Genomic DNA, 24,426 nt, shown 5'->3' with positions numbered 1-24,426 from the left:
TCTTAGCGGCTTCTTTATCCCACCTAGTCTCCACCCAAGATTACCAGAGATTACCAGAGATTGAGCTCGCAATTGTAATTTCTCATAAATTGTATTGAGAATCTTACAAGTTTACCTATATCTACCTAGGTATATGTGTTATCTTTGATTTCGTCAATAGCTTCTTTCTCATTTGGTATCTTTATATAAATTCAATCATCTATTGTCGTCGCATTCATATGCATTCATTCTCTCACTTGTGAGTTCTAGATCACATCTCTCATCTGATGTACAAGTCAAGCTTCCATTGAAGCACCGAAGGTTACTAGGTAGGTAGGTACTTGTAACCACTTCATCACCCCACTATTGTATCAGCCGTAGCTAAGCCCAGCCCACCAAAACAGATAAGATTATAAGATTATTACCATTACCATTACCATTACCATTACCATCCGTGGAACATTCGCACAATTCGAAATCATCCGAGAAACCATCCGCATCAATTCTTCAAATCCTCAAACACCTCAGCAGCGCATCGCACTCATACATACACAAAATGGATACCTCGAAAGTCTCAATCTTCAAGACGTACGATAAACCTCGAGGTCAAGGAGGCGCGAGTTCATTCGCGACCTTTATGATCATCGGCCGTAAGTTTTCCCAATAATGCTCGATTGAACCACACCCCAATTGACACATCACAGCTGTATGCTTCTTCCTCGGGATTCTCTTTTCCTCATTTCCGTACGATTACCCTCTTCTCTGGACCACCGAAAGTACTCCTGATGCCTACTATACCTTCATCGAAGAGCATTTGAAATTCATGCACGCTTCTCCACCCATCATCCCGCGTATCCTCCACATTGTCGTCTCAGTTGGATTTATCGGTCTCTTCATTAAGCTTTTCAAGCCTTCAGAAGCCAATCTCCTATTCGATGGCGCATCACTCGTTCTCTATGTCGTAGGCGTCGTGGTTTACATCACCAATATTGTCAAGGGTATGCGCATTGTAACACTCGGATTATATGGCGAGGCTGGTGCGCCAGAAGGAGAAGCAGGCGTAGGAAGAGAAGATAGTTTGAGGGTTTTGGCAGCCAGTAACACGATTTTAGCTTTGGTTTTGGTGGGCGTGTTGGTTTTGCAAGCCGGCCAATGGTATGCAGAGCGTAAGGATCAAGACGAGGCGGAGAAGTTTGAGAAGGAAGAGCAGGAGAAGAAGGAATTGGACAAGAAGCAGAGGAGTGGAAGTGGGCATGTCACGAGATCGGTTTCGAAGAAGAGACAGTGAGGGATGTCTCAATGGGAGGATTGTGTATCTATGGTGGATGGGGCACGAATTTATGTGTAGTAATATTCTTTGGTTCGTTTTATACGAAGAAATCTATTCTCAATAAAAGCCAATACTCTTACCACCATCGAAAAATCCCATACCTACGGGTCTAATGTGATCTGTATCTTGGGCTTTGACGAATCGTTAATAATTTAGCAGGGCCTCGTTCATTACCTTCATCCTCTCATCCGCTCCCTTCATCTACACATACACACATCAAACCTAGCCGAAAAATGGTCAATTCTAGAACACTGATCTAGAAAACCTCATTAAGCATGAGCATGAAACGAACATAGACCATACATCTTCACTCACATCATATATTCTACTCCCCAAAACTCTCCTTACTCTACATCATATCACATCATATCACATCTCATCATATCACCTCACACCACCTCACCTCACCATGCACTCATAAAAACCAATCCAAATCAATTTGCTTCAATATCCATTACTATCAGTATCTCAACGACCTTAACTACCGGCAAACCTATCCCAAATGTGATCAAATTCCTGTAACTCATCGATCGGTCATATGATTGAAGTGAGATTCGATATCCATATCCTTTTTACATGGAGAATTCCAGATGTGAGGTCGGGACTCCAGATATATGTTTCCCTTCCTGATATGGTATGCCTGTTTTCCCTTCCTTATATGCGCCGTGATAATTTTCGTGTAGAACCTGATTTAGATAAAAACGTAAACGAGTAAAATGTTAATCGAAATTCGCAAGTAGAGAATCGGGGAGGAGGAGACGATAAGTCCTGTGAGCTTATATCGAAAGACATCATAAAGTCTTTGACAGGCTGTTAACACGCGATAGCGATAGCCAAACCTCCAGCTTCCCAAACTCATGATATCTTTCAGGAACAAAGCCACATGCAAACTAAAATGCTTACTCCCTCAGAAGATCCTCCCTCCTCCCTAAATCTCCCACAAAATATTTGTCTGAACATATAACCCAAAGTCGATTCTATTCAACTGCATTCCCCTATCAATCCTCTCATGCATTAACCAAACCTTTGCCTGATTCTCAAACTGTTTAAACTCTCTATATCCCATCCGTCTCGCCGTTCCCTTTTCCATGCCCACACTCGTCCATTTCTTCTTCTCCAGCTCACGCGGGAAACCCCGTTCTGATTCACACCGATTACTTCGCCCGTATGCTCTCACTACCACAAATACATGTTCGAGATGAGGAAGACGATCCATGATTTTCTTGAACACCATGTTGAATTTGCAAGTAACTTGATCTTCGGTCCATTGTTGGAGTTGCTCAGCGCTCATGGCTTCAAACCCGACAACTCCTGGGCAATCAAGTGAGAGGTTGATCCCAACCGATCGAATCTTGTCGAAGAAGTGAGGAAGTATTGACGCAGGAGGGAAAATTGGCTCGCCGGGACGATGGGGAGCGGGTCTTGCTACGCTTGCAGGTGTAGCGGGAATGGGTTGAAACAACGAGCCCCAACTTATTGTGGTTACGGCAGGAACATGTAATCTTATATGGCCTATGTCCGCCTAGTATTCATTAGCCAAAAGGATCAAGATAGAATATGGCGAATACGTACCTCAAGACGAGCGTCTTCCTCTTCTTCTTCGAGTTTATAAAGTTCTTTTTCCTGAGCTCTCAATTCCTTTCGCATATACTCCGGACTAAACTGTATGGGACAGTACGTCGGCGAAGGACAAAACGTCTCATCTCCGAATTTCAAGATAAAGTCGTCGCTGATGGGGTTGACATAGAAATAAGACTCGTCAACCTGTTGGGGGTCGGTGACATCATGCGGGACTCCCTTCGCGTCAACAGCATAGAAGTATTCCCTGCCATATTTTCGTGCTTGCTGACATACCTGCATAAAAGCTGGTGTAGAAGGATAATTTTCAAACTGGAAAGTCTTTTCCCGCAATGCCATGACGATGGTACGCCTGACTTGTAGAGCACTAAAGTGCCAAATGCTCATTTGAATTTCTTCGGGAAACTGGTTGAATTTTTCAAAGAACACGAGAGATGGTCTGTCTTCTGAGAGCTCAACATCGGAAATACTCATTGTCAGCCCTTCAATATTTGTTTCTCTTGAGGGGGAAGGAGCGAAATCCTGATTGCTGTCTTGGTTGTCGGAGAAATCATCGAAGTCTTGAAAGGCGCCGTAGTCTTCTTCTTCTTGGTCACTGTCAAAGATATTAAAATCATCAAAGTACTCATGATCAGAAGTGTCCCCAATCTGGTTGTCATTTGAACTATGAAGCTCAGAGTCTGATATTTCGGTCATGCTTTCCGGAAATGATGTTTGTAAGATGTACAGTCAGCGAAATAGTGAATTTTGTTGTCTCTCAAATCAACGTGTATGACTCTCTTCTGAAGATGCGAAGGTGCAAGTAATTATGAATTCAGTTTTTTGGGGGGAAAGCTTAATGAAATAGAATATGTGTCTTGTGAGTTTCTTAAATGTGTGAGTGTGTGTGGAACGAACTAGTACGTAGCTAGAGCTAGTCTCGTAGTCCAGACTGCTAAGTAGCTAGTAACTTTTTGATCGTTCTCAACTTTCAAATGTGATGAAAGTGGTCTTTAAGACAAAAGTCAAGATAAAAGTGTGAATAGATATGCCTTCTAATATGATTGTCAAGCTTTTGAGTGGTTTGTGCCTTCTCTTCCTGAGGTCTGATACCTTTATAATTGGCAGACTTAGCCATTGATTCTACAAGCAACTCGATTCTCTTTTACTCCGACGATTCGAGAAGAAATTTGAAACGAAGGCCAAGAATGTAGGTATGGTCTACCACATACCCACATGTCTTGGGATACTTCATCCTATACGGGCGCCAGAAGAACATCATCATCTACGTTTAATGAGAGTCACATAACGTTATCACCACTATAAGCAGAGCATAGAAGCCCAATACATCAAAAAGGATAATAAGACTTATCAACAAACACCTCTTGATTCTATTCTACATCCTGTTTTTCTCATAGCCCAATAGAAACCTTGTCTCCCACCTTGATGACTGGAAATTGATGTTCTTTATGAGGTGACAACGAAGGAACATGACACATATGAGAACCAAAGAAAACCTTAGATTCGAACCTTCGTGTTTTTGCCAACGTAACAAAAGGTTCTTCGTTCTTTTCAGCAGTATCCTGATCAACACATATCATATGACAACGCCTACAAGATCCTAACATTTGATATGTTTCTGAACCAATATGTAAAGTACTCCAATGATCTTCACTATATGAATGATGGCTATCGGTCAATTCAGTTGATGCTAGTACAATATTCCCTCGAAAGACCGAGGCTGAAGCAAGTTTGCCGCCACTCTTGGCTATTTCTTCGTTTAGCATATTGATACTGGATCGATTAATGGCAAGTATGGGACTTTCATTCGACAGAAGAATTGGACGTTTTCGATTCTCACTATCAGAATCCGGTGGTGTTGGGGGATCGTGGAAGGAGTGGGTAGTCGATTTCTCAATTGCGACCGATCGATTTGGTCCTTGGTGCTTTTGCATGTGCGCCTTTGCATGTCTCGAAGAAGGACCACTACCACCAGCAGGAAATCTTGCCAACACACAAGGTACCTCTAGAATCTTGGAGAAAAAATCGTTAATTTCATGATTAGAGTAAGTCTGTGCCGCGATAGCATCTCCGCAGACCCTTGATGACAATGAATGAATATTATTTGGATTTTTGTAAAATGAGGGGTCAGATGATAAAGAGACATTGATTTCATCCGTCAAAATAGGTAAGGTTGATCCTTGATATCGAACCTTCAGCAACCCCAAATCAAAGTCGATTGTTGGTTTGATGAGAGCCATTCGAGGATAACGTTTTTGACTTAATGCTTGTCCAGTACCTTGATGAATAAGACACCATTCCCTATCCCAAGCAAGACCTTCGGGCCTAACTTCCCAAGCAGTTCCCTTTGGGATTTCAAAGCCACCACAACTTTTAATTGGATAAATTGTAAGACTTTCGACATACATGTCAACCGATTTGTGACTTTCCGTTTCCTCATCGATGGATACAGCTGTGTGGTCTACAAAGAATTCGTCCACAAATGAAAGAAACGACTCAACATCGCTCATCGTACTCATGGCTCCTAAGCTCACACGAATTACCCCCGTTATTTTGCCCGCATAAATGTCGGTCTCTCCACCACATCGGAGACCAGCCGAGAAATTTCTCTTCGTTTCCCATGGTTGAAGCTCCAGTGCTGATGCAACACCACCAGGATTACAAAGACCACCAGTTCGAATGTGGTAGTTTCTTATCGAAGCCAACCTCTCAAACTCAACATTAGTTACCCACGCCCCGAAACTGTTCTTGACGTTGAACGCTATTGTAGGTCCTTGTACATTGGAAGAAATTTCGGAGGAGAAGCCAGGGGAATAGATTATACAGGCCGGTTCGGAGTTAGCATGCCGTAATGATTTCAGACCTTCGTACAATTTTCGTGCGAGAAATGTGGTGTGATTTGCAATACGCTCCATGGAACCATACAATGATTTGTGAACATCTATTGCTGCTTCCAGTGCCATGATATTGTGGAAAGGCAGGGTACCATCCTCTAGAGTTTCATGCAAGGACTGCCCTTTCGGAGCATGCCACTGCTCTTTCAGACACACTACCACTTCGACAGTTCCGCCTCCAAAATATTTTCTGGTTTGAAGTATCGCTCCAGAATCTCTACGCACTATTAAGGCACCGAGATCGGGGAATCCAAATATCTTGTAGAAACTAAGGACTGTAAAATCAGGTGCCTTACGAACATCACTCAAGTCTAGTGGAGAAGTAGAAACTAGAGCAGAGGCATCTAATAGTGTGTATGTAGTTGCCTGGGTTTCATAGCTAAGATTTCGGACTCTTTCTGGCCAAGACAGTGGTAGACGTCGACCATCTAAGTTTGATTGTGCTGGATATGCGAAAAGGCCAATCTCAGAATTATCTACCTTTCTGACAAGAGGTTCTGATCCAGACAGCCAACACTCCACGGCGTCATCATCGAGACAACGACTTGACACGGCATCCTCTCGCACGCCAACGAGACTAGTATGCGAATCTTGGTGGTATCCATATAAGAACCCCTCTTCTTGGCCCCTGAAGGCGTCCATAACAAGTTTGATTCCAGCCGTAGCATTCGCCACAAACACAACATCAAAGTCTTCTGGGTCGGCGTTGAAGAACCGCAAAACATTCAGACGGGTATTCTCGATGCGCGAAGTCGACAACTGCGAGGATGTAGAGGCGGAATGTGGATTTCCATATAAATTCGACATCATATCCATCATATATCTCTCCATGAGGGATTTTGAGTAGAGGGTTGTACCGGCATGATCAAGGTACACGGCATCTGGAAATTCTATCAGCTTGGCACATATGTATTTGGGAGAAAACTTACCTTTGAGCATGGGATATTCATGCTTCCTGAACTCTTCTATTGCCTTGTTATATTCCATGTTATTTATGCTCGGCTCAAATAACACCAAAATTCACTGACAAATCTCACTTCCTGTGTCAATCAAGGGGGACGTAAAATCGAAGTAAAAGACTTCCAGAAACTTATTTGACTGTTCATTCTCAACAACGCAGCTAGTGAATATGATATTGTGACATATAATGCAATGAAATGTTTTAGTTCTCCCCGCATCAACAACGATAAGACAGCGGAGTTGGCCGCTTCATCAAGATTCCCCTTCGGCTGAGCATCCATGCGTTCATCAAAGAACTACTGCAGCCTAAGGCATGTACAAAATTGCGGACTTTGCGGACCTCCATACAATTTTTTGGATCGCGAAATATCTCGTCGAGATTTGAAAGTCCATCACCCCTCCAAATATGTTTCGCTCGCGCTTCCCTAGGATAGGGCGCTCTGTGCAGAAGAACTTCTTCAGAAGCATTTCCCAACATGTGCCGCCATTGAAGCACGATTTCACAAATGGCATTCCTGAATTCATTGGACCTCAAGCTTTCGAGCTGTCATGGACTTCATATCAAAAACTCATGGTGGACAAATTGAGTGATGCTATAGCTGGTGGGTTATTTCTTATTATTTGGATTATTCTGCAATTGGCAGTCAAGGTATTCAGTCTGCGAGGAAGTTTTGTGAAATCGAAATGCAAATTGCGTGGTTGCCTCTAAAACTGCTGTTATGTATCCTACGATACAACTTACAATTGCTGCTACATTCCTTACAAGATATTCTGTAACTGACAATTTTAAAGGAGTTCCCCATCTCGATGGAAAACAACCCAAAGAAATCGCTCTTCTGTGTGCGCGAGATCCAGACCAGGCGGCAACTTTCAACTATGCTTCTATGGCATTCAATAACAACTTCTTTTTCAACTGCCTCCAACCCAATCCAGTTAGCGAACCCGTCATGTCAGAGAAACTCCGAGCCGCCATCGAGAACTCTTTTTCCTCAGTCGATGGGCTCAAAAGGGAATTCGTCATTACTGCTAGTAAAATGTTTGGGCCCGGATTCGTCTGGTTAATGAAGGATAGATTCGACCGACTGTCCTTAATGACTACATATTTAGCCGGCTCACCATTTCCTGGTGCACATCATAGAAGACAACCAAAGGATATGAATACCGAAAGTGAAAGTGTGACGGACTTTTACAGACAGAAGTTGGCGGCACCACCTGTAAACACAGTAGGAGCACATGGACATTTAAGCAAAGAGAGGAAACCACCGGGAGGGATTGAAGTCACACCCATTCTCTGCGTCAATACATGGGAACACGTATGGATTGCCGATTATGGAATGGGAACTGATGATATAGGAGGAAAGAAAGTTTACGTGGAAAATTGGTGGAACGTCATTGATTGGAGTGTTGTGGCGGATCTTGCAGCTTTGTCTGGTAACTCGGCTTCAAAGCTTGAGAGGAATTAGAGATATAAAAAATTCACTCTGCATAAGATATGAGGCGGAGGAAACTACACTGTGGTATATCTGGGAGATGGCGTTCAAGGCATTTGATGTACTATATGTGTGAGGTCTCGACACAACTGCATTTAGAAGTGTAGAATATGAGATGGCGGACCAAAATACTATTGTTTATAGCTCAAGTTGGAGAGGAAGTACTCCGTTCAACATGCGGAATGTTCAATCATTCTGTGCTAGTAGCCCTGAGAGAACATTCTGAAGCAGATTTGACAAACCATAAGTTTTTCCCTTTCACATAGATATATTGGAACCGAGCTGAAGATTCACCAAAATACAAGACTTCCACTTCACATTGTTTAAGTAATTCCTAGGTCATGATGAGTATTTTCTATGAGTTTTGCCTTGCCCAAACATACCTGGGTACCTAGTAGGTATCTTCTACCCCTCCTCACTTCCGGACCAAAACACAACCAACCACTTTGCCATGCAGAAATCCTCACTATCCGTAGGAGAAAAAACAGGCCGGAATTGACCGCTGCTCTCTACGCGTTGTTTTGGTGAGGATGCACGTACTATTGCGCAATGGTCAGTTCCGGCCTGTTTTTTCTCCTACAAATAACCTCACTACTTGTCGGCTAATTATCCCCATGGCCAAACACCCCTATGTGTGATTGGCAGACTTCATCAAAATAGCCGACAAATTACCGCTTCGAATATTCTAGTGATAATATAAATCATGATTAGTCCCTTGCCCAAGGATTCTATTGGGTAGATGACTATATCCTCTTCAAACTACATGAATTACATGCAAAAGTGGAGAGTGGAAAGTAAGAGATGTCGATGCTCGAGCCCTCCTGAACTCGTTCTTCTGTTTGTTCTCTATTCTTCCATATCTCGTTTTATTTTATTCTGTTCTATTGCATTGCATTGTATTACCATATCCTTTGGATTTTTACATACGAGTTTAAGCATGATTATGAAATGTAAACGGAAATGGAAACAGTGATAGAAATTGGTCCCCGAAAAAGAGTAGATGGATGGGTGATTCATTTCATTTTAATGTATAATGTATAATGTAAAAATCCAATCAATATATCTCCATCCATGTTTCAACCCCCTTCCCCCATACAATCAACAATCCGCGTCTACATCTTCGACTGACGCCCCTCCGATTCCTCGATATAGAAGATATCACCACCAGCAACAGCGCCCTCAATTCTCTGCTTGTGAGATGTGATGAAGTAACAAATTTACAAATCGACAAATCGACAAATCGACAAATCGACAAATCGACAAATCGACAAATCGACAAATCGACAAATCGACAAATCGACAAATCGACAAATCGACAAATCGACAAATCGACAAATCGACAAATCGACAAATCGACAAATCGACAAATCGACAAATCGACAAATCATTGAAGTGGAATGTACTTCTTTTTATCCTTTTCATTCATTCATTCATTCGCTTCGCCTCGTTTTTTTCATCTGCGCGCTGATTATGCGTGTCTGTGTAATATGTAGTAGGTAGATAAGTAATTTTGAGTTTGTGAAAGATGAGGGGAAGGGGAAGAGACGGGCAAAGGGGAAGAGAAAGGAATTTTGGAGTTCGTGAAAGAACATGAGTTTGATGGGGAGAATGAGGATGAGAATGAAAATCCACGAGACTAGAGTAGAGATGAAAACTTAGCTATAATGAGTACTTACTTACTAGATAGCTTGGATTCTGAAAGATGTGATGTGATAGAGAATGAGATGAGATGAGATAAGACAAGTTTAGAAGAGAAGGGAAGGAATCATATTAATTACATTAAAATACACATATATATTTCTCACTCTATATTCTACATTCTATAATCTATATTCCACATTCTACATTCCACATTCCATATTCCACACAACTGAAAACTCAATCGAAAACAATTTTTGAATCTATATTTCCGTTCAAAATCAAGATTGAGATGAGAGTCTTCTGTAGGTATCCATCAGACTCATATTCAAGACTCTTGCGTACTAAGTGGGAGTGAACCCAAGTAGATCTGGTGATCGTCAATCAAGAAATCACTATACAATAAAATAAACACAAGTACAAAGACAAAGAATCAATCAATCAATAGAAACCCAAACAAAAAAACATGCAAAGTCCAAATCTGAATCTGAATTTGAGTTTGGCATTCGCCATATCCACGTATGAATAATTAATGTAAGTATAGTATAGTAATATAATCTGTCTAAAAGCTTATGCAAAAATGCGAGCCCATATCTCAACCTCTACTCCAACCGCTTCTCCCAAGCCAAAATGCTAAATATCCAAATCCAAAAACAAACATAGAAAAAATGCCCCAATCCTTCAAGTATTTTGATTTATCCCCGTTCCATTCGTAAAAGTTGGATGCCATGGCCATACCATACTTCTGTAATGTGATGCCAGAAAACAAAGGAAATATATCATATAAATTAATATCTTGTCATGTATATATATTCCAATTCCTCTCTTTTAACAAATCATCTAGAAAAGTTGGATGGAACCCCAACTTTGCTCACAGCCAAAACTACCTGGTTGTTTCCAGAGGTCGTTGGTGTAAGAGAAGATGGCAGCACGTCCACCACACGACTCGATGATGCTAGAGACGGCAGTCTTTTGCTCTTCTACACCCGGGCAAGCAGCTCCGTTACAGGTACCAGCGGAAGGCCATCCGCACTCGAGGTTAATGGCAGTAAGACCAGGGCAGATAGCATCGGCAAGCTCGAGTTGGGAGAGAGCGAATTTACCAGCATTTTCGGCAGTGACTTCAGCGTTGAAGAATGGGTGAAGGTTAGCACCAGTGATGTCGACGGCGGAGCAGAGGACACTGGTGTTTTCTTGCCAGATGTTGAGGGGCTCAGTGGTGGTGATTTGACCAGTGTATCCAGCACTTGCGAAGGATGCTCGGGAGGAGCTGATGAATCCGGCGAGTTCAGAAGCGGTAGTGTGACCACCAAAGATGGCTTCGTTACCGACAACGATAAGCTCAACGAGAGACCATTGTCCCCATGCAATAAGTTCAGTGACTTGATCGGCTGCTCCGGAACATCCGGTCTCGCTAATGAAGATACCGACGATCATTTTGATACCAGCAAGCTTAGCAGCGTTACCGACGTTCTCGAGTCCGGAGCAATCGGTGCTGTAGATACGGATGGCTGTGAATCCCTTGGAGGCAATGAGTGCTACATCAACGGAAACTTCTGCAGCAGTCTTGCAAGATCCAGAATCTTGGTATGGGGAATAAGTCATAGCCCATTGCTTTCCAGTGCTTCCTACACTGCCTCCGTTTCCGGAAGAGGAGGAGGAAGTGGAGGAGGCAGATGGAGATGCAACGGAAGATTTAACTACGGAAGATGATGGGACAACGGAAACGGCGCTTGAGGATGGAGCAACGGAAACGGCGCTTGAGGATGGAGCAACGGAAACAGCGCTTGAGGATGGAGCAACGGAAACAGCGCTTGAGGATGGAGCAACGGAAACAGCGCTTGAGGATGGAGCAACGGAAACAGCGCTTGAGGATGGAGCAACGGAAACAGCGCTTGAAGAAGGAGCAACATAAACTGAGCTAGAGCTTGGTGTTGCGACTGGTACTACGACAGAAGTCGTGACTGGGGCTGGAGCAGAAGTAGCCTGGGCAGGTGTACCAGCTGGTAGTGTGGCATCAACAATTGTGGAGTATGATGAAGAGTAAGGGCAGAAAACAACCACATTAGTTTCGGTGATGGTGGTGACAACTTCCGGTTGTGTGTAGGTTCCTGGAGCATAGGAAGCAGGAGTTGGGTAAACCCAAACAGCAGGCTCGGTAACGGTAGTGGTTAATGGATTGATGGTGTATGTTCCTGCGGATGGGCATACATAGGTAGTGGTCAAGATGGTGCTTGTGACTACACCTTCTGAAGTTGAGACAGCAGCGTATGGGCATACAACGGTTGTGGCGGTGGTTACGACAGTGGTGACACCTCCAACGGTGTAAGTTCCTGCGGATGGAAGACCAGTTGATGTAGCACCACAGACAGTGGTGGATTCAGTCAAAGTCACAGTGGTGGCTGGAATGGTGTAGACACCTGGAGTTGGGCACGTGGTTGCCAAAGGAGTGGGGACAACGGCTGGGGCAGTTGAAGCTGGGGCAGTAGGAGCAGTTGATACTCCCTTTGAAGTGGCTGGAGCTGACGATGCTGGGGCAGATGGTGCTGGTGCGGATGAACCTGGAGCAGAAGCTGCTGGTGTCGATGCTACTGAGCAAGCAGTTGGGGTGACAAGTGATCCGTTGCCATCAAATGGAGAATATCCGAGGCACGATGCATACTTAGAAGCACAAGTGGATCGGTTTGCATCTGGAGCACTTCGACAGGTGTTGTACTCAGTGTTGCAGGCATTGGAGCATGCATCAGAACCTGCTGGGGCAGATGGTGCTGGCGCCGATGGCGCTGGTGCCGATGAACCTGGAGCAGAAGCTGCTGGTGTCGATGCTACTGAGGAGCAAGCAGTTGGGGTGACAAGTGATCCGTTGCTATCATACGGAGAATATCCAAGGCATGATGCATAGTTGGAGGCACAAGTGGATCGGTTTGCATCTGGAGCACTTCGACAGTTGTTGTACTCAGTGTTGCAGGCATTGGAGCATGCGTCAGAACCTGCTGGGGCAGATGGTGCTGGTGGTGCACCTGAACCAGAAGCAACAGAAGCAGCGGTTGGAGCTGGTGGGAAGTATACTAGAAATTTAATGTCAGTCGATGTCCAAAGGCAACATACTCCATGAACATGAGTAAATATGTAGAACACATCACATACATTGAGGTTCACCAGTGACGGTAGACCAAACAGTTGTACAACCACATGACTCCGATGGTGTGGCTAACAATCCTCTCTCATGGAAATCTTGATGACCATGTCTCCTTCCAAGGTCTCTAGCATTAACACCACCTGCAATTGCAGCCGCGACTGCGAGAACTCCGGCCTTCATCTTGTATGTGGTAGATTATATTGTATATTAAGAATCGAACTTTGATTGGATGATATCCTCCCACACGATCGATATATTCGCAAGGTTGCTGGTAAAGAATGCCCGCTGAAAGAGTGAAGCGGTAGAGATATTTGTTCGGCGATGAAGAGAACGTGAAGATTGACAAAATGAAGGTATTCACAACAACAACGTCGATAAGAGGAGTGAGGAATGAAAGAGAAGAGGGCGGATTGAAGAGATAAATAAAAACGTGGAGAGATAATCAGACGGCAAGCTAAACCCAAAGGCTGCAGGACTAGATAAGTTCCAAGACTTCTGAACATGGGTAAGATCCCCCGAAGTTGGGATGGGAAGTGATTGATGGTCAGACTAAGCTCTTTGGGTGTTTCTCCCAATTGACAAACAAGCGATGAATGTTTAAATTTTGTGTACCAAGAGACAACGCAGTAGAAGCCAAGATATTTTGATTGATTGAAGGAGAAATAATACGAAGGAAATGAAAGAGTAGGAGGAGTATGATACGTTACCTATCGTTCAATTTCACTTCCTGTATTCAATTGTTTCCATCTTCAAATGTCACCATCATACATACATACCTAGCTACTCAGCACACTTTTCCTGCATCTCTCTCTCACTTCCAGCAAACCGATATCCTCTCTTCTCTTCACAATATGCATTCCCAAAGTGGTAATTGCATTAACCAATTTGAACACTTCCAGGACCATTCATCCATTCATCCACTCATCCATCCAACCATCCCTTCATGCAATTTCCCAAAGTCGTATTTTCCCCATTGAGATCTCGCATTTTTTGTGGATTGAGGGACAAATAGGCCAAATAGATGATGGGCGGAGTGTGGATGTGCGACCAGGATTTTTCGAATTTTCACAGTCGAGAATATTTTAACAATGTTAACATACGGGGAGTGGATGAGTTGAGTGAATGAGTGGATGAGTGGACAATAGGGGAAATGTTGGAAAGCGATCAAAATTTAAAGTTTCATTACTTGGAAGTGAAAAGAGATGCTAAGCCACACCCAATTAAGGTTTAGCCTGATTCGGATGGATGATGACGGATAACAACCTTATGCAAGAAATTATTCAGATTGGCATCGCGTTGAACGAATGACGGGAGGAGATGTGATGAGGATAATATCGTTTGTGAAAGTATAAAATCATTTTCAGAGGTGCACCAGGTATAATATACATTCCAAGGTTTATCAAGAAGTATAATATCTCATAGCGGCCGATGAATTGAAATGTTTATTATTGACTTCACGTTATGACGAGATTAGCTAAGCTCATGTTGATTCCTGGTCACAACTTCCCCGGATTATGAATTATTCATAGCTACCCAGGTACTAACTTTTCTCGGTCTCTCTACCAGCTGTCATTCTCATTATCGTGCAAACTTATTTTATATACACTCGAGGTATACTTGGGTACCTATACACTTCAACTTCACACTTCACACTTCACAGTTCATGCCTTCCTCCCTACTAGATACCTAGATACCTACACATAATTGTTGTCATTATTTGATTTCATCTCATCTCATCTCATCTCTTCTCTTCTCTCTCCTCTCCTTTTGCCCCTTTCGTCTTCTACCGTATCCCTTCGGCAACATGCGCAGGTACAATCCAAACCATGCAGTCTTTCCGTTGTCTTTCCGTGCTCTCCGTTCTCTCCGTTCTAGCTTCTCTCCAAGCACAAGGAAACAGGGGTCCTACCCTCCTTTACCACTTAAAGAAACATTCGTAAACCACCACTGACCACTCGCATCATTCATATCCACAAAAACCCACAAATTCCGTACAGACTGACCGTCCGTTCATCGGTTCCTGACTAAACGTTGGTAAGGAGGAGACTAGGAGGAACCTCCAATCAATCAATCTATCTATCAAGCTTGGCATGAAGCTCAATCCTAGCAATAAGCATAATAGAAGATCATCTCATTTCCTTTGATTAAATTTTACTTGAATGGGAAACGACAGAAGATCAGACAGAAGATCACGACCATCGCAGGGCATGAAAACTCGAGCCGCGAGAGAAATGTTACAATTCCGAACTCAATCCCTTTTGCAAAGATAGAAACTAAGTAGGAAGAGCACGGTGCCGAACTTGCTCTTACAAACTTTCCCGAGATGTAGATGGATGTACAGTAGATGGATGTCTTGCACGCCCACTTTCTTTTTTTAAATAGTTGCAAAAATTGAAAGGAATCTAAAAGACCGCCATGGGTGAGTCGAGTTGCCCATCTGCCCTGTGCTTGTAGAATACTCCGACGTCGTCCGTACTGGTAATTATCGGCATACGATTCAGCTGGATCTCATAGATCATCTTGGAGAGCTGCCGCATTCAACGGCGAAACGCTTGGGAAGGGAAAGCCACGACCTCGGTAGACTTGGCATTCGTGTTTTTCCAAATTAAAGAGAAACATTTCCATCTGACTGAACTTTAACTTGCTTCAGAGGTTAACCATAAAAATAGAAATAGAAATAGATTGCTCCAACATATATAGAGTTGGAGAACTCTGTGAAGATAATCATTGATTAGCATGGAATTCGGCTTCAATTTGATTCTCTAAGAAAAGCGAGCATTAGATGAGGAGAGAAGAGAGAAGAGAGGAAGGAGAAGAACGGACGAAGAAAACAAGAAGCCGAGAGAGAAATATGCATCAAACTGCTGTGATACTGTCACCATTACACCGGTATCCGTACCCAGGTAGGTAGGTTTTCACAATCAGCACAAGCTTTGAATACCTACGAAGTACAGCCAGTATACTCTTGCGAGATCTGTCAAGAGAAAAGCTTCATGAAGAAAGATACTTCAAAGACCCCGAATGAACCCAAATTGCTCTGATATTGTCATGATGATGTAGTATTTTACCATGAATATTTATAATAATCATCAGTTGTTGGTATATCCATACCTACCTAGTGTTTGTCTTTCCGTCACTTCATTTACTCCATTACCTCTTCAGCAAAAGGAAAATAGAATAATTGTCTCGTGACTCTCATCTGCCTTTTTGTCTTTTTAAGTTCCACAAGTCTAGACCGCCAGATAGAAGGCTTACCTAAGTTTCACTACCTAAAACCTGTGAACCAATCAAAAAGCACAAAACTCAAACCAGCGCGTCAATTCCCTTTTCGACTCTTCTTATCCAATCAACTTACTCAAATCATTATTTACCAGTCATTCGCGCCAAAGGTTCAACAACAAATCTTTCTTCTCGGCGCTTGATAACCTGTCCATCTCCAATGACTTCACGATGAAGACACTATGCCATCTAATTGGCCATTGACTCACCTTCTGAAATTTCTTCAAACTCTAACTTCAATACCAATGAACTATTTTCATCATCTCGAACCGCTGCCGTGAGAGCCAGTACTCCCATGTGTAGCTTGTTATGGATCGCATTTCTAAATATCCTATTCGAAGGTACACGGTCGACGCATGAATGACCATCTAGACATGGATATGGGTCATCATTGAAGAATGTATGGGTGATGACCTTTTGTTCCTCTAAAACCATGTGTTTCTGAAGTAGAAGTCTCTTACAGAAACGCTATATGACGAAAGTCAAGTCAAATGCTTGATCGGGTAGTGAACAAAGGAAGTTTAGTTTGTTTCTCTTCGTACTCAAAAACTTCCACTCCATTTTTTTCTGGAACCTCTCGACTTTCATTGTTCATTATTTCACGCGAGAAAGAAATCTTTCGATTCTAATTTTATCTTTCTTTGTTACTCTCTTATATTTACAAATTCTCCCAGGTTTCTTCTCGTAATATACTCTTTCTAGACTCTGCATCTTTTACATTGATACTTCTTGTATCATTTATCTCTCCTTCTAACACTCATTCATACTATTGACATATTTGGACTTTACCATTTTAACACAAAGTCCACTGCTTCAAGTATTTACATCACGATTTGGTACATTTTCGGCGAGAAAAGTGTTCTTACATATGGTTGCAGCTATGAGGCAAAGTCGAATCAGCAAACAATCGCTATTGATGATTGTTTCTCTTTTAAGCTCAAATTTCGCGCAAGCAAACACTATCTTCGAACGGGCAACATGTCCTCAAGCAGGCTATATACAATGTGCAAATACTGGGTTACCATCAGACTTTTGTTGCCCTTCTACTTCGACTTGTATAGCTTTAGCACAAAACACCACCTTATTGTGTTGTCCTAGTGGAAGTGATTGTAGCACTATTCAACCTATCACTTGCGACATCACTCAACAAAATATCACTTCACATCCTGAAAATACACTCAAAACTACAGCTCTGACAGCAACTTTGGAAAAATGTGGAAGTAATTGCTGTCCATTTGGTTATACCTGCATAAATGGCAACTGTCAGATGAACGCCGATCAAGCGGATTCCGTTCCAGGTCAACAACAGAGTTCTGCGGTGGGCAGCGGAACATCACCTGTAGCCACGAGCTCAGGTACACAAGTAGCCGCTACTTCGGGCAATCCCTCGTTCACTAACCCATCGTCTACTTCGACTCCGTCCTCAACCGGCACGCCTATAACTATCATCCCAGAAACATGCGACAAATACCCTGTTGTTGCAATCCTGATAGGTTTATTTCCAGGTATCGCCATAGGAGCCATTCTTGCTCTTCTCACGGTATGCTGTCTCGGTCGTCGTAAACATTCCCAACGCAAAAGCGGTTCCTCCTTCGGAAATATCTCCGACCCTGTTCCCACCAGCGACGTGCGTACCGATTTCCTCCGCAAGATGCCTCAAACTCCTTCTACCTCCGCAGATGGTACTCCTCGAAGAAATAAAACCATTACACGTGTTCAATCCTTATTTCGAAAATCCACCGCTCCAGGAATGTCCAATAGTCCTGGCATCGCTTATCAAAATAGTCCACCCCCCGCATTACCAATTCCACTCAACATACAGAGAAAAAAACAAACAAACGTATCCAATCGTCCCATTACTCCTCCTCTACAACGCGAACCGAGCTTTGAAGATATAAATATATTTACAGATGCCGACACCGCGAGTTCTTTTCGACAAGTAAGAGAACAACAAAATGAGAATCACAATCAAAGTAGAAATCATCTCGGTTTACCACCAACATTTGGAGTAGAAGGACAAAGAGGAGGAAGTCACAACACTACGTTCACGGATATGATGGAGAGGAGTGGATTGGCTGGATTACAGAAGGGTCAACGTACGTATCAACTTCTTGAAGATAATTTGATGAAACAAGAGGGATGGAAAGATAGGGAGGATAGATGATTTGTTTTTTCTTTTGTTCTGCTTTCTTTTTGGACGCTTTCTGAATTATGATTTGATTTTTGAGATACAAAATTGCTAATTGTTTTTGTTTTTTCGGGCGAAAAGCGTATGTTTATCGAGGAAGTGTAACGGCTTATACACCCAGTCCACCACAGAGAGATAGAATGGGATCGTAATGAGTTTTTTGGCGGTTATAGATTGGGAGTACGATAGGGTAGGGTAGGGTAGGGTAGGGTGAGATTGATTTTTTGGTGTTATGGATAGGAAGCATGAATATAAAGTATAGATAATCAGCGATTCGGAGAAATTTTAATGAAAAGTTTTGGAGATAAAATCCGCGGGGTCGGATTGAATAAGAGTTTGAAGGTTGATTGATTGAGAGTTTTGTATTATATTATAGTCTAATATTGATATTAATATTAGGTTTATAAAGCTGTCGTAGGTATATATAGATGAATTATATATAAAAATGTTTCTTTCTTTCTTTGTATCTTTATCTTTATTTTATTTAAATATAGTATCTAGATATTTGAATACTTGAATACTTGAATACCCTCCCCCCTAACCTCCCCCCCTCACACCCCTCACCTCTCATATCCATCCATTCATTATTCCATCCATCCAAACAAAAGCTACCACCTCCCACCTCCCACCCCCCAATCTCAATCTCAATCCCAACCCCAACCCATCAACTCATAAAACCGTATAAACCACACCCACACCCACACCCAACCACCCTTAATCAATCAATCAATCAATCAATCAATCAATCAACAAAAAATACCCCCAAAAAGCATTAAACAAACCACCAAAGGTAGGTAGGTAAGTCAGAACTACTCATGGACAATTACAAAACAATATAACATTACGCCATCTTTTTCAAGAAGGGAGACTGACTAACTATACTACCACCGCAACCCTCAACAAATCAGGGAAATGTTCCTTTCCCACTTTCCAACCACGCCATGCATTATGTACGCTCAATAATAAACAACGAGCAAAGTCTAATCAATCCCATGCAATACCTTCCATCAGAATAACACTATCCAAGCCACCCCCTTAACTATCCGCGTAATCATCATATTGATGTTGCTGCCAACGATGATTTTCCTTATTCAACGAAGTATTTGAATTAACCCAACTTGGGTTACTCCTTAATATTCTATCTCTCTCAAATTCTTTCCATCGCTTCATAGTAATCTTGGAACTATCAAATTCTCCCTCGTATTCAATACCCGCTGTCTTAGTCTTTTCACCCGCTGTCTTACGAGTATCTCCCCAGGAGAAATCATCGAATTTCCAAAAGGCATATGCTGGGAGTAAGAAATTCCAAATTGGCAATGAGACGAGATAAATCATCATCCAAAGAACATAGACCCAACGATGAGCTGTTATAACAATCAAAACTGCTGGTAGACCAAGGATCAATGCTAGAAGTACGAGCGGAATAATTTGGACAGGGCGACGAATAATGGAAATGATTACTAGTGAATAATTAGTAAGACATTACAGTTTCACGAAGAATGATTTACTTACCGACGTAAATTGTGAAGGCAATAGCGGCTGGAAGAACCAGAGTACTGACGAGATCGATAAAGACGACAAACTGCATACTGAAGCAGAAAGTACCGCAAAGATCTCTAACCAAAACCAATTCCATCAAATTATGGACGGTACTGTTGATCCATCTACGTCTTTGTGACATGAGAACCCAAAGAGAGTCTGGTACTTGAGTTTTGCAAACAGCTTGTGGGACAAATACTTGTTTACGCTTGGGGAATGTTCGAAGCATGAGTGTTGACAGGTATCGATCCTCTCCCAAAAGTAGCAAGTTCTTCTTGTGTAGCGTGTCTACTACGTTATCGGAGTAATGTTCGACGACATCAGGATTGGCCAAGATAGGAACCCAATAGTTACCGCCCTTTGGTGCCTTGATTCTATACATGGAGAAACAACCAGGAAGACAAGTAACACCACCGAAGATCGATTCGAAAGATTTGACAGAGTGATGAGAAATGAAGTACTCGAAAACTTGTATCGCCGTTGTGAAACTGGCACGCTTGTTCGCAATCTTTGTCTCTCCGCAAAGTCCCATAATTTCAGGATCTTTAACCATTGCCGATACCATGTGTGTCAAACTATCAGGGAAAACCTTTGTATCTGCGTCAACCATAAGAACAACCTCATACATATCCGGGAAGATGCCGCTGATTTGATAGAATCCATTAAAGATTTCAAACTCGAGTTCAGTCATACGTTCATCAAACATGACTTTCTGCAAGAAAGACATCAAGATAATTTGACTATCACGCTTGCCTCTGTTTCCAGGTTTGCGGTGTGTAGCTTCATCAGGAGTACCACACTTTACAATACACACCATTGGAACTCGGAGTTGTCTATTTACGTTGATAGTAGAATCAGCACCGTAATCGTAGAATCCAGCGTATACTTTGGCCATGTTATGTCTCTTCGATCCTCTTTCGACCGCCACGTAAGAGAAGGCAGGAACTTCTTCAACAGGAGTGACAAAATCTTTCATCATGCCAAGAACAACTTCTGGTGTTGACTTTGGTTCACCTTCACCCTTAATAATACCATCACAAATAACCAGAATAGTTTTATGACTGTTGGGATAATCAGTCGTAGCGATAGAGTCGAGGGTCGTGCGAATACCAAGTTCACCTTCAGAATAGGCAGTCACGAGAAGAATTGCATGAGCCAGAGGGAAGCCGTATGGTTCCCATTCTTTTGGTGGTTGAGGAACTACTAGATCATGAATGAAGCTGGTAGGACCGGATCCATCGAGATCATTTGAATTATCAGTTCGCAAAAGGCTGTTTCGGCTATTGTTTTGATTTCGGAACATAGGGTTTGGGGGAATCAGCTGAGCTGTTGAGGCTTGACTTGCCATGGTTGTAGGTTGAGGGCGTCCAATGCGAGATGATCGATCGGCAGCGGCATAAGGGTTCGAGAAACGAGATGTCGTTGGCAAGAACACACTGGTTCGTTTGCTTGTCTTATCGGATCCAGATCCCGCAGCGGAGCTACCAATATCACCAGCCAATCTTGGAGGAGCTCGGTAGATATCGTCGGACCATTCCTCGATTTGTTGCTGACGCTTCTTGGGGTCAGATGATTGAGAAGTCTTTGATGCGGCGTATTTCGAGGCAATGAACCATTGGAATATCAAAGCTAAGACAAACTTGACCAGAACAATGGCAAGAATGAACGCCAAAGAGACGTAAAGGACTACTTTGGAAGCGATACATCCAACAGTTTCGGTATCAACACTTCCAACTTTAATGATTTGCTCAAAACATTGAGCAATCTTCTTGTCTTCTGAAGATTGGAAGGCGTGTGTAACATCCCTACCGCGTACAGCGGCGTTGGCGGCGGAAGTTTTATCGGCAAGGGTAGTAAACCTGGATGGAACGGAAACTTGAGTAGTATTGAACCATTTCAAAAGGTCTAGGTCAAGAACGTTTCCAGAGTAAACCATAAGGTTTCTTGAAGAATTTTTGATGTCATCCCAGGTAAAGTAGACAGCTCCAGCACTATTGAGTCCGTAAAACGATGAACGAGCATCTGCTTGCAAATGGCACGCGTACCCAAAATAGGCACCAACTGTCTCATTTGGGGAGCTTGAACCATCTTGATTGAATGCATGACAAGGAAAGTACCATGCAAGATCCTTGTTAGAATTGGTTGGAACGTCCGATCCATCAGCTAAAGTGATTAAACCTTTGCATTTGCCATTGACATTCTGGAACAAGAAACTTCCGTCCATACCCCCATACTTTTGGGGCAAATCATACAGAACGTTTGCCCCATTTGTGATGCCTGTTGCAGCGGGATGTTCTGATTTTGAAAGATCATACGCGTTTCCGTGGAAGATCATATATCCAGAATCCACATGATTGACCTGTAATCGTAGACCTGAACCCGTTCCACACACTGTTGCGGTAAACCCGAATGTCAAGAATCCCACAAATGCCATGATAGAGAGAATAATGCTGATCAATCCCATCTTTTCCCTCCAAGCTCTTTGTTGTGCTTTAGAACGGAAGCCGAAACACTTGAGAACAAAACCTGGACACCAGAAGGTTACAATGGCGCAATAAACATTCCAAAGACTAGGCGGTTTCACAGTATCGAGGGCCTTTTGCCTTTCCTTCTCCTCCTTGGACATTTTTGGCACCCTCTCCCTCTTCAGTTTATTTCCTCCTCGAGATTTTGAAGCAAATCCAGCCTTTTCATTCGAGGCGAGGTCTTCTGGTCCAGCTCCATGGCCGCGTGTAGTCCGTCTTGCGGGTGGCGCAATATCAGATTCCGCTTCCCCCGATGATCGAAGTCCCGAAGTCTCTGTATTCGCAGCATCTGCCTCGATATCCTCCATTATGGGATCGTTGCCAGTCGTTGAAGGTTGGGTATCCATATTGGCGGCATGTTGGCGATAGTGGTAGTTGGGATGGTTTTCATCGATTCTGTTGCGTTCTGGGCGAATAAGACTGCGCTTCCTCGACATCGCAGTCGCAGGTGTGGTATTTCGCGATGGCGAGATTGGTTCACGAGACATTGTCGGAGTTATTGGAGATGATGCTGTATCCGCAAAGGAAGATTTCGAAGGCCGACTTTCATGTGTAGGCGAAGCTGGGGGAAGAGTATAGTAGACCGTTTCTTCATCTTGAACTTGTGCGCGCCGCGAATTGTTTCGATAGTGGTGAGATCTATGTGATTCACTATGATCAGGTCGCCTAGGAGGAGACATAATTCTATTTGAGTAGAATTGTTAGTTATTATTAAAGAATGAATGAAAGATTCAGAAGAATATTCCAACTTCAATCACTTGGGCGTCTCCGTCGCAGGCAAGAGCGGTTAGAAGGAATGAGGCAGTGGTAATCAAATTCCCCGAGAGAAATCAGATATCCAGCACCTGGACTCTTCTTCTTCTCCCAAGCTTTGCAACAAAAACGATTGTGAGGGGCAAGTATAACTTTAGAATAATGAAGAATATGGGGAAACATACATTGATGGCGGTCAAACAGTGGTCAAAGTTATTTTGTTTGCACGGAGTCGTAGAGGGATTGTTTTATTACCCCTGTTGAGTGTTGTGGGTTGGTTCCTTGGTCGACCAAAGTCAAGAGGAGGTGGCGGCGTTACAGAAGTCCATGTACTGATTGATTAATATTCCTTGAAAATAACGAATGTAGGTAGGTTGGTAGGCAGATGGAGTGATTTAATTGAGTAAACAAAACATGTAGTGTAGATGTATGTATTCACTCTCTGTCTCTCTCTCTCTCTCGAACAAGTGATAAGTGAGACCTGGGGTCTGGATTATCCCAATATATCGAAATGTCAACAAATCTCGATGGCGCAAAGGGGAGAAGCGGAAGTTTATTTTGACTGAGCCAGTGTACTCTGCAGGCAGGTAGGTAGGTAGGTACAGTATTTTTGGCAGGAGCTTATTTTGTACTTTGCCAGTGGAAAGGTCGGAGTGAATACTGATATGATAATACGAACGATCTCGCCTTGCTGTTTAGTAAACGAGTGATAAACTTTTGTAATTATGAGAAGCGCGATGTGATAATGAAACCGAATATATTGGGGGTGGAGCTGGAGCTGGAGAGATGATGGAGCCAAAAAACGAATGATTTTCTCCTCTAATCTTCACCATGGGTTGGTTTATGAAAGGACGCACGAAGTCTTGAAGTTCATGATGAGAGAGAAGATGGAAAAACAATGGGTACAACGCTATAGAGAGATTCACGTATTACCTGAATGGTTATTTGCTAGCGAAAGGCAAATCAAGAGAAAGAGAATGGATGGATGGCTTTGGAATGCACCAATATTGTCACCACGGCCTATCCGGGATAATGAATGGTATGCTCACCGGGGAGAAGTGTACGGAGGAACTTGAGATCCGCCAAACATTTGAATTTGAAGAAGAGTGATTGGTTTGTGAATGGAGGTTGGAA

At 42.9% G+C, this 24,426-nt stretch overlaps 7 protein-coding genes across 7 annotated transcripts; 3 read left to right on the top strand and 4 right to left on the bottom strand.

The window, feature by feature from the left end:
* Nucleotides 1-535: 535 nt before the first annotated feature.
* Nucleotides 536-1,267, top strand: EAE98_009370 (uncharacterized protein; the record flags this gene model as incomplete). The annotated part of the gene is made up of 2 exons (XM_038956991.1): nucleotides 536-629; nucleotides 684-1,267. The coding sequence occupies 2 exons, from the start codon at nucleotides 536-538 to the stop codon at nucleotides 1,265-1,267; spliced, it is 678 nt and encodes a 225-aa protein (XP_038806758.1).
* Nucleotides 1,268-2,237: 970 nt separating this feature from the next.
* Nucleotides 2,238-3,583, bottom strand: EAE98_009369 (uncharacterized protein; the record flags this gene model as incomplete). Its single annotated transcript, XM_038956990.1, has 2 exons — nucleotides 2,238-2,831; nucleotides 2,882-3,583. The coding sequence occupies 2 exons, from the start codon at nucleotides 3,581-3,583 to the stop codon at nucleotides 2,238-2,240; spliced, it is 1,296 nt and encodes a 431-aa protein (XP_038806757.1).
* A 695-nt stretch (nucleotides 3,584-4,278) lies between these two features.
* Nucleotides 4,279-6,768, bottom strand: EAE98_009368 (uncharacterized protein; the record flags this gene model as incomplete). The annotated part of the gene is made up of 2 exons (XM_038956989.1): nucleotides 4,279-6,662; nucleotides 6,711-6,768. 2 exons carry the CDS (start codon nucleotides 6,766-6,768, stop codon nucleotides 4,279-4,281), a joined length of 2,442 nt encoding a protein of 813 aa, XP_038806756.1.
* Nucleotides 6,769-7,147: 379 nt separating this feature from the next.
* Nucleotides 7,148-8,204, top strand: EAE98_009367 (uncharacterized protein; the record flags this gene model as incomplete). The annotated part of the gene is made up of 2 exons (XM_038956988.1): nucleotides 7,148-7,343; nucleotides 7,534-8,204. The coding sequence occupies 2 exons, from the start codon at nucleotides 7,148-7,150 to the stop codon at nucleotides 8,202-8,204; spliced, it is 867 nt and encodes a 288-aa protein (XP_038806755.1).
* A 2,505-nt stretch (nucleotides 8,205-10,709) lies between these two features.
* EAE98_009366 (uncharacterized protein) lies at nucleotides 10,710-13,188 on the bottom strand (the record flags this gene model as incomplete). Its single annotated transcript, XM_038956987.1, has 2 exons — nucleotides 10,710-12,937; nucleotides 13,017-13,188. The coding sequence occupies 2 exons, from the start codon at nucleotides 13,186-13,188 to the stop codon at nucleotides 10,710-10,712; spliced, it is 2,400 nt and encodes a 799-aa protein (XP_038806754.1).
* Nucleotides 13,189-16,917: 3,729 nt separating this feature from the next.
* EAE98_009365 (uncharacterized protein) lies at nucleotides 16,918-18,743 on the top strand. The gene is made up of 2 exons (XM_038956986.1): nucleotides 16,918-18,383; nucleotides 18,557-18,743. The coding sequence occupies exons 1-2, from the start codon at nucleotides 17,156-17,158 to the stop codon at nucleotides 18,625-18,627; spliced, it is 1,299 nt and encodes a 432-aa protein (XP_038806753.1). The 5' UTR covers nucleotides 16,918-17,155; the 3' UTR covers nucleotides 18,628-18,743.
* A 767-nt stretch (nucleotides 18,744-19,510) lies between these two features.
* On the bottom strand, nucleotides 19,511-23,219 carry EAE98_009364 (uncharacterized protein; the record flags this gene model as incomplete). The annotated part of the gene is made up of 2 exons (XM_038956985.1): nucleotides 19,511-19,935; nucleotides 19,988-23,219. The coding sequence occupies 2 exons, from the start codon at nucleotides 23,217-23,219 to the stop codon at nucleotides 19,511-19,513; spliced, it is 3,657 nt and encodes a 1,218-aa protein (XP_038806752.1).
* Between the last annotated feature and the right edge of the window lie 1,207 nt (nucleotides 23,220-24,426).

This window comes from Botrytis deweyae, assembly GCF_014898535.1.
Source record: "Botrytis deweyae strain B1 chromosome Unknown BDEW_027, whole genome shotgun sequence".
Taxonomy (NCBI): Eukaryota; Fungi; Ascomycota; class Leotiomycetes; order Helotiales; family Sclerotiniaceae; genus Botrytis; species Botrytis deweyae.
This window is presented reverse-complemented; position numbering and strand designations above follow the sequence as displayed.

Bases quoted from the DNA above. Each gene is read 5' to 3' on its own strand.
- EAE98_009365 (XM_038956986.1), top strand. From the start codon at position 17,156: ATGGTTGCAGCTATGAGGCAAAGTCGAATCAGCAAACAATCGCTATTG. The intron at 18,384-18,556 runs GTACGTATCAAC...TCGGGCGAAAAG, and splicing joins TGGATTACAGAAGGGTCAAC to CGTATGTTTATCGAGGAAGT.